The following is a 16,765-nucleotide window of genomic DNA, read 5'->3' on the forward strand; positions in this document are numbered from 1 at the left end:
TTGGTATCGGATCGTATCAGTTAAAGCATACAATACATTTGGCCTAGTACATATCATGGCATACATTATCAATCCAATAAGCAAAGCATATGGAATATGAGTCATCCTTTCTCACTCATTAGGTGTCTTAGGACACTGTTTCTTACTTAGGGTTATGCCATGTGACATTGGTAGGTGACCTCTCTTGGCCTCCTACATATTGAATCATGCCATTACCTTATCAATATAAGTACTTTGGCTCAATCCAATCATCCTATTTGATCTATCCTTATAGATCTAGATGCCCAATACGTAATGTGCCTCTCCTAAGTCTTTCATTAAAAAACATTTTTCAAGCCAGGCCTTTACAGACTCTAACATTAAAATGTTGTTTCCAATGAGAAATATGTCATCTACACATTGAGGATAATCTAGACAGACTTAAGCATTGCGGATAAACCAAACTTTCTTATGGCTTCATCAAATCGCGGATTCCAATTTCCGCTCGCTTGCTTAAACCTATGAATGGATTTCTTAAGCTTGCATACCTTCCTAGCATTTCTTGGATCAATAAAACCTTCAGGCTGTGTCATGTACACCTTTTCATCAAAAATTCAATGTAGGATCGCGGTTTTGACATCCATATTCCATATTTCGTAATCGTAATAGGCATCAATTGCTAGGATAATCCAGACGAACTTAAGCATTGCAAGTGGATAAAAGGTTTCATCATAATCAACGCCATGAAATTCCCTGTAAGTTTTTGCTACCAGTCTAGCTTTGTATACAAATACATTATCATCTTTGTCGGTTTCAACTTAAAAATCCATTTGCAACCGATAGGTGTGTAACGTTCGGGCAAATCAACCAAGTCCTATACTTGATTTTCAAACATGGATTTCAATTCATATTTCATGGCTTCTTTCCATTTAGCAGAGTTGGGCTTCATCATATCTTGCTTGTAGGATGTCTTGATTGTCGGTTAATACAACACTGTGATATCTATCTGGTTGACGCCTTGGCCTTTGTGACCTACGTAGGGTAATGGACTGAGCATTTGCATTTTACATTTGACTTTGCAAAGTTTGATCAATGTCAAAAGATGTTGTTTGAGCACTTTGGCTGTCAATTTGACTTTATTGCTCGTCCTCTCGAACTTCATCAAGTTCGATTTTCCTCCCACTTGTCACTTTGGAAAGATGTTTTTTTTTCCAAAAAGACACCATCGCGAGCAACAAACACTTTTTTCTCAGATTTGTTTAGTTTCTTTTGGATATCCCACAAAGAAACACTTGTCAGATTTAGGGTAGAGTTTGTTAGAAATTAATCTTTTGACATATGCTTCGCAACCCCAAATCTTGAGAAAAGACAACCTTGGAGGTGTCTTCGTCCATAATTTATATGGAGTCTTTTCGACAGCTTTTGACGGAGCACGATTCAGTGTTAGTTCTGCGGTTAGAAGTGCGTGTCCGCAGATTGAGATAAGAAGATCACTAAGACCCATTGTTGATCGTACCATATCTAGCAAGGTTCAATATCTTCTTTCAAATACTCCGTTCCATTTTGAAGTTGAAGGTGTCAATTCTAAAAGAATACCACACTCTTTCAAGTGGTCAACGAATTCATGGCTCAAATATTCACCACCTATATTCGATCAAAGGGCTTTGATTTTCTTGCCTAGCTGGTTTTCAACTTTACTCTAAAATACTTTAAATTTCTCAAATGATTTAGATTTGTTCGACATAAGGATGACATATCCATATCTACTATAGTCGTTCGTGAAGGTGATGAAATATCGATAACCATTCCTCGCGGGTGTGCTCATTGGTCTGCATACATTATTGTGCATTAGTCCCAATAAGTCACCTACCCTTTCTTCCAACTTGGAGAATGGCTGCCTTATCATCTTTCCTAATAAGCATCCTTCATAATTCTCAAATGATTGTAAATCAAATGAGTCAAGGATACCTTCGTGAAGAAGTTTCTTGATGCGCTTGATGTAGTTAATGTGGTCAAGAAGACAATGCAACAAGTATATCTAATTTGACTCAACAATCTTAGGTCTTTTGGTGGTATCATTAACATTATAAACATGTTTGTCTAAAGAAAGCACATAAAGACCATTTTCAGAATGTGCGATACCATAAAAAATATTATCGAGATAAAATGAACATGTATTGTCATTTACTTGAAATTCAAATCCTTTGGCGTCCAACACCAAAATTAAAATGATGTTTTTGGTAACATTCGGAACATGATAACAGTTTTCAAGTTCTAGAACTAGCCCGGAGGGCAATGAAAAACTGAGAGTTCCCACGGATACGACTGCAATTCTGGCTCCTTTGCCGACCCGGAGTTCAACCTCTCGCTTATCTAGCCTTCTAGATTTCCTTAGTCCTTGAGAATTGGAACAAAGGTGTGAGCCACAACCGGTATCTAATACCCATGATGTTGTGCTAGCGAAGTTTAAGTCTATAACAAAAGTACCTGATCAAGAAGCAACGTTCTGTTCTTATTATCTTCCTTGAATTTGAGGCAATCTCTCCTCCAATGTCCTTTCTTCTTGCAATAGAAACATTCGGAATTTGATTTAGAAGAGGTTACCTTCTTGTCCTTGTGGTCCTTGGTAGCTTTTGACTTAGGTGGAAAGGTCTTCTTACCCTTACCCTTAAATCCTTTCTTCTTCTTGCCCGAGCGCTTGAACGACTTTCCCTTCTTGACCATAAGAATATCATGCTTCCCACCGCCTTCCCCTCATCCTTGAGCGTTTGCTCGGCTTGCTTTAACAAACCATGAAGCTCGGTGAGGGTTTTCTCCATGTTGTGCATGTTGTAGTTCATCTTGAACTGATCATAGCCTTTGTGCAGGGAATAGAGAATGATGTCTATTGTCATTTCAGTCAAATACCCTGCATCAAAACTTTCCATATTCACAAATCAATCGATCATTTTGAGTACATATGGGCCGATTGGCTCTTCTTTCTTAAGCTTGCTCTCAAGGTTTTCGCCTATGGATTTCGAACCTTTTAGTTTGGGCTGTTCTTGAAATATATTCTAAATTTCAGAAATGATCTCAAAATTTATATCCTAGTCAAAGAAAGTCTTCTGAAGGTCGGGAGACATTATAGCCAACATGATGCATTTGACATCCCGATTGGTATTGCCATCGGTTTAGGGCAGCCTGAGTGACTTCCTCATTGGGAGACTCGGGCATTTTCTCATTGGGAGTCTCAGGCATTTCCTCAACAAGGACATATTCCTTTTGCTCTTGCATGAGAACTATACGCAAGTTCCTTTTCCAATCAAGAAAAATTGGCCCACTCAGTTTCTCCTTGTCGAGAAATAAGCGTAACGGATTTTGGTTGTTTGAGTTTTTCGCAGACATGTTTCTACAATAGAAAGAATTTGAAATGAAAAATCATTCATGAAACAATAAGTTTGAATTTTAAATCATTCATGCAATTTTCAAACTTATTAAGCGTTTTATCCGCACATTAAATTTGTCCCTATTTGGCGAGAATAAAACGATTTCAAGATCTAAATAATCAATATGAGTGATTAAGAATTCTTTGTCTTGCCTTAACACTTATTATTCTAAGGTAATCAACTCCTTGCTAATAGCTCTAAGCTATTCTTTGTTCGATAATACGTCGCATCTAATGCTTTATGACATTTATCTCCATCGCCACGACATCTAAGGACTCCTTACTGATATAGTTGAGTTTAACCAAAATCAAAATGTATACCCGGTATACCTTACGTCCCTAGGTTAATAGTGATGACTTGCTTTGGCATAGCCCATCACAACTCTCATTAGTTCGGTAAATGTTATTTTGTAATGACAAAATTGATTCAATATTTTAGGGACCTAGGGTTTTTATGTTGGCTGATTTAAGTGAACTTAGTTAATCATTGCAACATTTGAAATCCTAAACATGCATCTAACATATCATTCATATATAATTTAAACATAAATATATATCGAAAACATAAGTAAAAGATGCATTTGGCAACTAGCATGACCCCTTGAGTCTTTAAGGGTCTTCATTGCAACTTTAAGGCTTCGTCTTTAAGACATCACCATCATTTATGAAACTACTAGTAACTAAGACTAGGATTAATCTAAATAATAATTAAGGTACAAAATTAGGCAACGGATCGCAGACCGTATTTACATTTACAAAAATAAATAACGGATCGCAGTACATATTTTCTATCCTAATCGGGCCTCAGTTTCCATTTCATAAAACCTGTGAGAGAATATACATTTCATTCATCCATTCAGTATATGTGAATTGCCCATGCATTTTACAATTAAAAACAAGTAACTATAGACACCTGATTGTGTCTCCCCAAAACCAAACCCAGTGATGCACTAGTAGAAAAAACTAAATGGCAAGCAGCTCATACCCCCTAGTGGCAAGCGGTTTTGAACAACATGGGGTTAGGGGGCTTTCCATTAGCCTTTTAAATGGCAAGCGGTTCAAAACTGCTTGCCATTACAAGAAAAAAGGCAGCGGTTTTGGCGCCAAATCGCTTACCATTTGCACTTGACATAATATTTTGTCAAGTGTAATGGGAAGCGCTTTTGGTGCCTGTAGACACCCAAATGTGTCTCCCCAAAACCAAACCCAGTGATGAATACCTTTCACATCATTTGATTATCGAACGAAGTGAAAGTGTGAAAAGTTTAGTGACGAGGATGTTTTTATTAAAATGTTTCTCTTTCTGTTTTAAAAAAATATATATTTCTTTTTCCTACTCCATTTATGAAAAATAGCCAGTCCAATTTGGTTTGTTCCATGATAAGGGTCCAATAATAGTGTAGTTGGATTGGGCTCGAAAAGAGCTTTCCAACGATATTTTATAAGCCCAATTCCGATGAATAATGAGGAAGTTATGGATTAAAATAAATTAGGGCCAATGATTTTAAATGTGGCCCAATGATCTAGAGGAGGGCTTATTAATTATAATTCCTAAAGTAATTAGGATTGATTTTAATATTCTACGAATGTCTAGAAGGTTCTTTTTAGTTATAATAAGATTAGGATTGATAATTATATTTTAAAGATGTTTTATTTTGAATAAAATATATTAAATCTGATTTTAAATCTGCTTAGATGCGGAATTACCTGTTAACCGGTTAAAAAGATGATTCCGCGTGTAAAAGCGTGTTGTGCTTTTGAATCAGCACGAGACGACAAAGTTGTCGTCTGGGGCTGCTCTTGTCATCTGACGTTGACTTCTGTTATTGGCGACAGGAGGTATTTTATTCCGAATATAACTTTCTTTGATCCCGTGCTATTTTTTCTATAAATAGGGGTCGTATTTCCCCATTTTTAATCATTCACAACCATCATCTTCTCTCTCTAAAAGCTAGAAGCTTTCTCTCTCTCTTTCTTTTCCTAAACCTTCCCTCTCAAAATTCCTCATTCACAAGTTCTAGACACACCTAGCCAAGTTCGAAATTGCCTTCGCCCTAGATGTGAAAGGTTTGATATTGATGAGGGTTTGGTCCCTAATCTCTATTTTAATTATTTAATTTAATTTTTTGATTTTATATTTTCCTTGAAGTTACTAATGTGTGTATTTTGTTATTAGAAAGAGGTACGAGGCATTGAAGTAAGTAATTTAATTGCTTAATTGCTTTATTATTATAGAAATCATGCTTAGATTATTTTGTTGATTCCTAGTGTCATGTTAAGATGTTTTATTGCTTCCTAGTATCATGTTTAGGGTTAACTAATATTTCTGATATCATGTATATTATTTTGATGCTTCCTATTTCTTTCCTAATATCATGTTAATATCATGTTAGGGCTAATTGATCTTTAATAATTAGTGACATGCTAGGGTTTGTTATTAATCTTGTTAGTATCAAGCCTAAGATCTTGCTAATGCTATTATGTTTTATTTTTAACATGATTATTATGATGATTATTATTATGTTGCTTGATATTATATTATTATTGTTATTGCTTGATAGCGCCTTTTATGCATGTTAAAAGGGAATTTGTACTTGTAATCACGCTTAATAAGATAATTAATAATCTTGTTTAGGGCTAATATGATTATAATTCGAGTGATCGCCAATAATAGATTTATTTGTGCATTAATATTCAGCCAACATAAATAAACAGGTTTAGGGTTAACCTATTGATTGCATGTTAATCATAAAGCGCACATGAATACGAGAAGAATAAAGCAGAGGCCTATTTTTAGGGCAGGTTCAATCTCTTTTTGGTTGGATTTGTACCTTCATCCCCAAACTTCCAGTCATGGTTCCTGACCTATTGGAGTTAACGATCTCATGGATCGTTAAGGGGTGCAACCTTCACTCTGTGAACAGCTTACAAGTTCTTAAAACTTGTTGGCGACTCTTTTACACTATCTTCCTTTCCTTCGGACACCACAATGCTTAAGTATATGAACACAGTGGGGCTCAAGTGTGGGATGCTTGAAATATTCCCTACAGCGCCAAACCGCTTCCCTTTCTAATTTTTTTTTAATTCCAAATTATTATTAATTAATAATAATTTTATTAGTTACCTGTTTTAATATAAATATTGACCTGTTTTAATATAAATACTGATCTGTCTTAATATTATGAATTAATAATAATATTATTATTATTATTAATTAATAATATTAATATTATTTATTAATATTAATTAAAATATTACAAAGAATAATAATACAATAACAACATGAAATAAAAATATATATATCAAAAGTAACATCAATAATATATTTAATTAACAATAATATGTAAGTACACCAAAATACATAAAGATAACACTCACAAATACTATGTACTAATTATAATTAATGTAAATATAAAAAAAATAAAAATAAATAAACATAACTAAAATAATGTTCATAATAACTAAACTCAGGCTCACTTATTAATTCGGTGTGTGTGCGCATCCACTCCGACAATTCTAGATGCCATCAAATGTCACGAAAAAAGCCCACATGTCGCGAATTTCATCAATCTCTTTGATTGTTAACAAGCCTTCCCTTTGAATCTTGAAAACCTGTGGGGGGGGGGGGAAAGAAAAACCAAACATTATACATCATGCGTATTACATAAAATTCAAACCAAATGTATGTCAAATATTTCAAAGGCCACATATATAGGTTTGTTTCTTTCACAAAATGGCCCAAATAAGGCCTACAAGACTTCTACTTTTCCCATTTTCTACATTTTCTATCAAATGAACTATTTCTTTCATCACATCAAAAGAGCATTTTACTAAGTTTTAGGACGTTTTTTATCCAAAATGGCCCAAATAAGGTCTATATTACTTCTACTTTGGCCATTTTCTACATTTTCTATAAAATGAACTATTTCTTTCTCATAACATGACAATATTACCTAGTCTTAGGTCTTTAAGGATTGAAATCACATCAAAAGAGCCTTTTACTAATTTTTAGGACTCTTTTTATCCAAAATCGCCCAAATAAGGCCTATATCACTTCTACTTTGCCCATTTTCTACATTTTTTTTTTCAAATGGACTTTTTCTTTCTCATATATTACCTAGTCTTAGTTATGTAAGGTTTGAAGTCACATCAAAAGAGCATTTTCCTAAGTTTTAGGACGCTTTTTTTTTTTATCCAAAATCGGCCTACATGGCTTACTTACCAAATTCACTAACAATTATGCACCAAGTTCACAAAATTTTACCCAGTTAACCAAATTTACCATAATTCACCAAAATTCCAACCTATCACCACGGCTCGACTACTCTCGGGGCTGGCTGCTGCAGCTGCCCGGGTTGCTGCGACGGCTGCTGCGGCTGCTTGGGCTATTGCCATGGATGCTGCAGCTGCCTGGTGGCTGCTGCAGCTTCCTGGGCGGCTACTGCAGCTTCTTAGGCAGAACCCGAGGCAAACGCCTCGGATGCTGAAGTTGCCTCATGTTCTGCATATACTTTGATGGGTTTCTCGGGTTCTCACTTTCCCATTTATGTGTTCGGTGAAATAATGGAAGCAAGTATTGATCGAAGTAACAAAAAAAAAACATACCTCCTCAATGCGTTGAGCTTCCGTGCAATTATTGAATATGTCAAACATAAACCTCATCATGCATAGGGCACAATCAAATCCGTTGTCTTGTTGTGCACAATAACATAACACAAATCTAATATAGTCATGTATAGCCATCACAAATAAAGCATAATCAACTCTGTTGTCTTGTGTTTCTTCCTTTGATAATGTGTAGAAAGCTGGAGGTAAATACACCTTTTTATTCTTGCCTTTTCCATCATCTTTCTTCTTTGAGCTACCCGTGGCCTTTTCCTTGCGCTTCCCCTTATGTTTTTGTCAACCATCTTCACTTTTCTTTTCCTTTACCTTTGCCTTCGATCCCTACCTTTGTGTTAACCCAAAATTCTAGACGAACCCCCCACGCTTGCAAATCTAATCGCGCATTCTTTCCATCCTTCGTTTTGCCAGGAATGTTCATAATTGTCCTAACAATTGCATCACAAATATTCTTCTCTATATGCATCACATCGAGACAATGTCTCACATCATTTTCTTCCCAGTACTCAAGCTTCTAAAAGATTAATTCCTTTTTAAAGAAAGCATGTGGGTCTATTGGTTTCGTTGTTTTACCAAAAACACATGGTATACCCTTCACTCTAGCATAAACCTCCTTTCTACTCAATGGCCTAGGAGCAGCATCCTCTTCCACTTTCCCATTGAGGGCCTTTTTTCTTCCTACAATATAGGTGATCGCGCCTAAGAAATCTTCGAATCCTCACGTACACATCTTTTCCATAATTATCAAGGTACACGTTCGGTGTGTCATCGATACAAATGGGACATGCTTTATGCCCTTTGTTCATTCTTGTACCTAGACAGGTTGCCATATGCAGGAAAATCATTGATGGTCCACATAAGGGTTGCACGCAATAGAAACATCTCGTTCTTATGGGCATCAAAAAAGGAAACTTCTTCGTCCCACATTGTAGGGAATATTTCAACCCATCCCACACTAGAGCCCCAGTGTGATCATACACTTAAGCATGGTGGCGTCCAAAGGGAAGGAAGCTAGAGTAAAAGAGTCTCCAACAAGTTTTAGGAATTTGTAAACCGTTCATTGGGTGAAGGTTACACCCCTTAACGATCCAGAATATCGTTAACTCCAATAGGTCTAGAACCATGAATGGAAGTTTTGGGATGAAGGTACAACTCCAACCTAAAAGAGACTGAACCTACCCTAAAAATAGGCCTCTACATTATTCTTCTCGTATTCATGCGCGCTTTCTAACTAACATACAATCATTAGATTAACCCTAAACTTGTTTGTCTATGTTGGTTAAATATTAATGCACAAACAAAACTATTATTGGTGATCACTTGAATTATAATCAAATTATCCCTAAACAAGATTATTAATTATCTCATTAATCATGATTACAAGTACAAATTCCCTTCAAACATGCATAAAAGGCGTGATCAAGCAATAACAAATAATAAACATCAAGCAACATAATAATCATGTTAAAAATAAAGCATAATTATGATAGCAAGATCCTAGGCATGATACTAACAAGATTAATAACAAACCCTAGCATGGCACTAAACATTAAAGATCAAAGCTTTAGCCCTAACATGATACTAACATGATATTAAAAAAGAAATAGGAAGCATCATCAGACTTGATATTAGGAATATTAATTAACCCTAAACATGATACTAGGAAACAATAAAACATCCTAACATGACACTACGAATCAATAAAATAGTCTAAGCATGATTTTGATAACTTGTTATTTGGCATGATTTTAGGGTACTTTTGAACCTTGTTTTCGTTATTAATCGACATCAAAGTTCATTTTTTATCCTATTGTTATGCAAATTTTGTACCATGCATGCTTCACCGGTTGTTTGTGTTTTTGATGTAATGTAGCTATTTTTAGCAGTATGGAAATGATCAAGCATGAGTGAGAAAGGATAAGGGCAAGCTTGGTTGATAGAGCCATGGAGGAAGAAGGAGGAATGCCTTAAAGGGAAATGAAAAGCTTTTGGAGAACCTTGAAAGGTCGTTTGCGTAAGCGTCAACTTCAACCAACAATAACTTTTGATCTTATCAACTTTTTGAAGCGATTCAAATTGGAGATTAAAGTTCGTCTCAAGAGCTTTCCAACGACTGGTCACAAGTCCATTTCCGACAAGAAACGTAGAAGTTACAACTTCCCAAAGTTAAGCAGTCTAGGCAGGGCATCCTGCACGGACGTGCAAGATGATAGCACGTCCGTGCAAGTCTGCACGTCCGTGCCAAAAGCTGCACGTCCGTGCAGACCTTGGCAGAAGCTTCTGCCTCCATTTTGGCCCTCCTGCACGTCCGTGCCAAACTTAGCACGGCCGTGCTTAGCCTTGCACGTCCGTGCCAAATCTGGCACGTCCGTGCAGACCTGCAGTCGAACTCCTTCCTTGTTTTCTCCGTCCTTTTTATTTGGGGGTCATATAAATACCCCTTTAGAGCTCATTTGTACGGGGGGAGGCAGTTTTCAGAGCTTTTCTCTTAGTTTGTAGTCTTAGAACATTAAATTCTCAAATCATTAGTTAGTTCTCAATTATTAGCTTGGAATTATTCAAATTCAATCATTGTAGAAGACAAAATCCACCATTGTTGCTCACCTTGAAGCTTCATAGTAACCATTTCTTACTCATCTTTTCTACTTCTCTTTACTTTGTTGTTAATTATTTGCTAGTTCTTGCATGTTTTGGATTGTTAATTAGCTTAATCCTTAGTTTGAATTTGTTCATGAATTGCTTGAATTCTTTAATTGCTTTAACCCCCATGGATTGTGAGTAGTCTAAATTCTAGGGTTTGGGCAAAACCCTCAATGTAGTCACTAATTACTTGTTGCATGTGCTAATTTGGTTGTTGTGGGATGTTAATTAGTTGAGCTTAAGTGGTTTAATTGCTTAGTTCTTGTATATGGCCATTGCTAGAACTATTTATCCAAGCTTTCTCAACGAAGGATCGAGAGATGAACTTGAGTTAGCTCCCTTATGCTTGATTGACCCGAAATGCCATGAGAATAGGGATTACCGGTCAAGGGAATGTTTATGTCATCGTGATTATGCTTTAACACTTGTTTTATGCTATGTAACCACGAAAGTAGGTCGTATTCATGATTCAAGTAATCCCTCTAGCTTGAGAGAGTAGTTGGGTGCTTTAGATGACTTCCCCTAATTTATCCCACTAATTTACCTTGATTGTTGCATGCTAATTGTGATTTGTGATGAAGTTGAGTGGTATAACCCAAGCCCTGGATTCCTCTTAATATTGTTAACCTCCTCTTAGCTTAGTTGAATTGTGTTAGAAGAAGTTACTAAAAACCAACCCAATTTAGAATTCGTTTAGCTTATTTAAACGGTAGTACTCGGTGGTTGATTCAACGCCTCTCTTGGGTTCGACCCTTTCTTACCCTTACTATTGTTAGTGAGACCAAGATAGGAATTATTATCTTTGGTAGGCTCGACGACGGCCTATCAAGTTTTGGCGCCGTTGCCGGGGAGGCAAAGTCACATTGAATGTATTATTGTTGAATGAGACTAGATGTGTGTATATGTATAGTAGTTTTCTTACCTTAATTTTTGTTTATGTGTGTTTAAATTGCGATAGTCATTGCTAACGTTTTTCTTAGCTTTGTTTGACTTTGCATGACACGAAAGAGTAAGCAATCACCGCTTATTCCCGTTGATCCAGAGCTAAATAGGACTTTGAGAAACGTGAGGAGACTCTTGCAAGGCACACCCGAGTTTTCCATTGTATATTCGGATTCCGATCCGGAAGAGGTTTTTGGAACTAACGAAGAAGATAACATGGGAGAGAATCCTCCTCAACCATTGTTAAGAGACTATGACCACCCCAACGCATTCCAACTTCGGAGTGGCATACGTCTTCCCACCACAAATGCAAACAACTTTGAACTTTCACCTCAACTCATCCGTATGATTCAAAGCGATCAATTCGGAGGTAGTCCTCATGAGTGTCCTTTTGCTCATTTGGACAACTTTCTTGAGTTGTGTACAACTATCAAGCAAAACAACATTTCGGAAGAGTTCATCCGTATGCACATGTTTCAATTCTCCCTCCGTGATAAAGCAAAACATTGGTTGAGAACGGTTGAAGAGGGATCATTGAGTACATGGGACGAAGTCACTAGAGCCTTTCTTGGAAAGTATTGTCCTCCGGAAAAGACCGCCGAACTAAGAAGAAAGATCACCAATTTCAATCAAGACATTGATGAAACATTGAGTGAAGCTTGGGAGCGTTTCAAAGATTACACAAGGAAATGCCCCCACCATGGTTTTACATCATGGATCATTGTACAAAGCTTCTATGACGGTCTTACTCCTATTTCAAGGGCCAACCTTGATTCCGGGGCCGGTGGTAGCCTCAAAAAGCTATCGGTGGACGATGCATACAAGATGATTGAAGAAGTGGCCAAGCATTATGCATATGGAGGTGATAGAAGGCAACCTCAAACAAAGAAGGGCGGAATTCATGATCTTAGTGCAATAGATCTTATTGCATCAAAGTTTGATATGCTAGCTCACAAGCTAGATCAAGCCACCCTCACACCCTCAAGCTCTTCCTCGCAAGTCATGTCTTGTGAGACTTGTGGAGGAAATGATCACTTGTCCTCTTATTGCAACTCAACGAATCAAGAGCAAGCGGCGGCAATTGGGCAAAGGAATGAACAATACTCCCAATCCCACAATCAAAGTTGGAAGCCCCAACATAACACGGGATGGAAGCAATACAACCAAGGCCCCCCACAAAATAACTACAACCAAAATCAAACCCAACCTCAAAACCACTACAACCAACCTCAATCACAAAACCAACAAGCTCCATACCGCCATCCCAACCAAAGGGATCAAAACCACCAAAGATCACAATATAACCAACCCGCTCCTCCTCCTCCACCTCCTCAAAAGACTAGCCTTGAGTCCGTTCTTGAAACTTTCATGACTCAACAAATAAGGAACAATGCGGAGATGAATGCAAACATCCAACAACTCCAAGCACATAATAAGATAATGGAGGGCCAATTGGCTCAAATTGCACAACAAGTTGGAAGTTCATCCTCTAACCCCGGTGGTCAATTTCCAAGCACAACGGTAATGAATCCAAAAGAGCAAGCGAAATCAATCACCTTGATTATGGAAGGGGGGTATGAAACTCCAATTATGAGAGAAAATGTTGCCAAAAAGGGAGATGAGGGAGATAGTTGGGTAGATGAAAGTGAGTTTGAAAATGAAGTGAGTGAGGAGGCGAGAGGAAGGTCAAAAATGAGTGATGAGGGTGCCTCAAAGAGAGATGAGGGAGAAGTGAAGAGTCAAGCTCCATTGAGAGCATATGAGCCTCATATTCCATTCCCTCATAGAATGATAGAGAAGAAGCTAAATGAGAAACTTTCTAAGTTCCTTGATGAAATGGAAGGACTTCAATCAAACATTCCACTTCTCCATGCTTTGTCTCAAATGCCTACATATGCAAAGTTTTTGAAAAATATTCTTTCTAACAAGAGTAGGCTTGAGGAGAGTGATTCTATCTCTCTTCCAACGGAGATAAGTGCTATTCCTCAAAATGAGCTTCCCGAGAAGTTTGGTGACCCCGGTAGTTTTGCTATACCGGTTAAGGTTGGAGATCTTGAATCAACAAATGCTTTGTGTGATCTTGGGGCTAGTGTTAGCCTTATGCCTCTCTCTATGGCAAAAAGATTAAATCTTGGGGAGATTAGCCCCACCAAAATGTCAATCCAACTAGCCGACCGCTCGGTTAAAGTCCCATTGGGAGTCTTGAAGGACATCCCAATTCAAGTGGGGAAGGTTCTTGTGCCTTGTGATTTTGTAATCATGGAGATGGATGAGGATTTCAAAATTCCTCTCATATTGGGTAGGCCCTTTTTGAAAACCGCGGGTGTTAATATTGACATGAAAAAAGGGCGGCTTACCTTAAATGTTGGGCATGAAAGAATCTCTTTCTCATTTCCGGAAACGTTGAATGACCCCATGGTTAAACAAGTTCATCGGGTTGATGTTTTGGTTAATATTTTGAAAGAAGACATGGAGGAGTCACAAGATGAATCGACTCATGCTCCGGAGGTGAAAAAGCAAGAGAGGGCCAAGAAGAAAAAGAAAAACAAAATCAAGTTGATAGACAAGATGTTTGGTTGCATTTCTAGTGATGATAGCAATGTGATTATTTTGCCTAAGGAAAATGGCAAGTGTGTGGGAACAATGAGATGGGTCAAAAAGGTGTGCCTTGATCCTCCCTAATTTTGGATAGCGCAATTTCGTCAAGCTAGTGACGTTAAAGAAGCGCTTCCGGGAGGCAACCCGAATATTTTTGTAGTGGATTAACTTTAAAAAAAAAAAAAAAAGAAAGAAAAAAACAAAAGAAGAAAAAAAAAAAAAAAAACAGCACAAAGTGCATGTCTTCCAACAACAACCAACAGGAACAAAGGTACCAAGGAGGTTCAAGCGTCGAAGAAGACCCGATCCTTGAGTTAGTCTTCTTTCTCCTTTTTTTTATGAGCTTTTATTGCTTAACATTGAGGACAATGTTTATGATAACTTGGGGGGAGTCATTTGCATGCCTTCTTGACATGTTGGTTTGTTTGGTTGCGTTTGTTTCGGTTGTTTCATTTCCCTAATATCCAAGACCCTTAATCCAATTTAGCTTCCTTGAAATCCAAACCTCTTGTCATGTGAATATTAGTGTTCCCTCTCTAGTTAGTAATGTGAATATTTTCGCTTTCTCTAAAAAAAAATGATGAAAAAATTGAAAAATGAAAAAAAAATAAAATTGCCCAAGGTTGAGACTCAAATGACAATGCTTATATGTTTTTCTTGCTTGACTCTTGAGCGATGAGTACTAGTTCTTTTAGAAGGGTGCATGCAAGAGTTGGGGTCATTTAGAGGTCTATTAATCCTGGTTGCATTAGTGTATATGAAATGAAAGTCGATGAATGCTCAATTGCACATCTAGCATAGGATATTGTTAAATTTGCCCAAAGTAGGATATGTTTGAGTCAAATTGCGGTCCCTTGTGCCCTTAATGTGCCTCACTTCCTCCCCGAAATGAAACTCTATTAGGGAATTGGTTATACTTGTATTATGTGTAATAAGTGGCATAATAAGCCACACGTTTCGAATAAAGAAAGAGCCGCTCACAGTTAAAAGAGGCGAGGGCAATAATGTAAAAAAAAATGAGAGAAAAAAAAAATAAATAAATAGAAAAGAAGGGAGAACAAAAAAAAAAAAAACTCCCCCAAAAATTCTCAAAATTTTGATTTTCTTTTCTTTAGAGGTCAACTTGTGGATGCCTCCCACACATTGTCGAATTTGTTGCTTATTGTTTCTTGTGAAATTCCCGAGTTAGAGTGTAATTAAGGGGCCTTGGGTGTGCATTTTGGGAGGTGGACTAGCATTTTGAGATTTTATAACCGAAAGAGGGCTCATTACAACTTTGGAATATCTAGGTGTGCTCTAATGAACTAGTAAAAGGCCAAAGGAAGTATCCTAGTGCAACCTTCTTTAGTTTTCCTCTCTACCCCCAACTCATGTGTACATTTGTATGATCGGTAATTCTTGAAAGTCGCTCATTTGTCTTGCTTGCTATTTATATCTCGATGAGTTGACTTGGGTGATAATAACATCAGAACTTGTGTAGTTTGATAGTTTTGTTGTGGTTTGTGTGAGTTGTGGGTTAAGCTCAATGGAAACCCTCACGAGATAAAAACTCGTCCTCTAAGGCGACTTAGAGGTTTAAATTGCTTCTCACTTGTGCTAAAAGTGATGATGGCTGTCACCATGCGGATTTGTGTATTTATGCTTCCTCCTTGTTGCCTTTCCTTGGATTGTTGTTAGCAAGTCGTTTTCCTCCTTTGATTCGACATGTTTGTTTTGCTCGAGGACGAGCAAAATCTTAGCTTGGGGGGATTTGATAACTTGTTATTTGGCATGATTTTAGGGTACTTTTGAACCTTGTTTTCGTTATTAATCGACATCAAAGTTCATTTTTTATCCTATTGTTATGCAAATTTTGTACCATGCATGCTTCACCGGTTGTTTGTGTTTTTGATGTAATGTAGCTATTTTTAGCACTATGGAAATGATCAAGCATGAGTGAGAAAGGATAAGGGCAAGCTTGGTTGATAGAGCCATGGAGGAAGAAGGAGGAATGCCTTAAAGGGAAATGAAAAGCTTTTGGAGAACCTTGAAAGGTCGTTTGCGTAAGCGTCAACTTCAACCAACAATAACTTTTGATCTTATCAACTTTTTGAAGCGATTCAAATTGGAGATTAAAGTTCGTCTCAAGAGCTTTCCAACGACTGGTCACAAGTCCATTTCCGACAAGAAACGTAGAAGTTACAACTTCCCAAAGTTAAGCAGTCTAGGCAGGGCATCCTGCACGGACGTGCAAGATGATAGCACGTCCGTGCAAGTCTGCACGTCCGTGCCAAAAGCTGCACGTCCGTGCAGACCTTGGCAGAAGCTTCTGCCTCCATTTTGGCCCTCCTGCACGTCCGTGCCAAACTTAGCACGGCCGTGCTTAGCCTTGCACGTCCGTGCCAAATCTGGCACGTCCGTGCAGACCTGCAGTCGAACTCCTTCCTTGTTTTCTCCGTCCTTTTTATTTGGGGGTCATATAAATACCCCTTTAGAGCTCATTTGTATGGGGGGAGGCAGTTTTCAGAGCTTTTCTCTTAGTTTGTAGTCTTAGAACATTAAATTCTCAAATCATTAGTT

At 37.6% G+C, this 16,765-nt stretch overlaps 1 protein-coding gene across 1 annotated transcript; it reads left to right on the plus strand.

Moving 5' to 3' along the window:
- The first annotated feature begins 11,824 nt into the window (after positions 1-11,824).
- LOC110732073 lies at positions 11,825-14,290 on the plus strand. The gene is made up of 2 exons (XM_021911985.1): positions 11,825-13,614; positions 13,699-14,290. Exons 1-2 carry the CDS (start codon positions 11,825-11,827, stop codon positions 14,288-14,290), a joined length of 2,382 nt encoding a protein of 793 aa, XP_021767677.1.
- The last annotated feature ends 2,475 nt before the right edge of the window (positions 14,291-16,765 follow it).

This window comes from Chenopodium quinoa, unplaced genomic scaffold, assembly GCF_001683475.1.
Source record: "Chenopodium quinoa cultivar QQ74 unplaced genomic scaffold, ASM168347v1, whole genome shotgun sequence".
Lineage (NCBI taxonomy): Eukaryota > Viridiplantae > Streptophyta > Magnoliopsida > Caryophyllales > Amaranthaceae > Chenopodium > Chenopodium quinoa.

What these genes read in the sequence shown, in the direction of transcription:
- LOC110732073 (XM_021911985.1), top strand. Translation starts at nt 11,825, where the DNA reads ATGGGAGAGAATCCTCCTCAACCATTGTTAAGAGACTATGACCACCCC. An exon ending in CAAAATGAGCTTCCCGAGAA is followed by an intron (nt 13,615 to 13,698) that starts GTTTGGTGACCC and finishes TCTTGGGGCTAG; the next exon opens with TGTTAGCCTTATGCCTCTCT.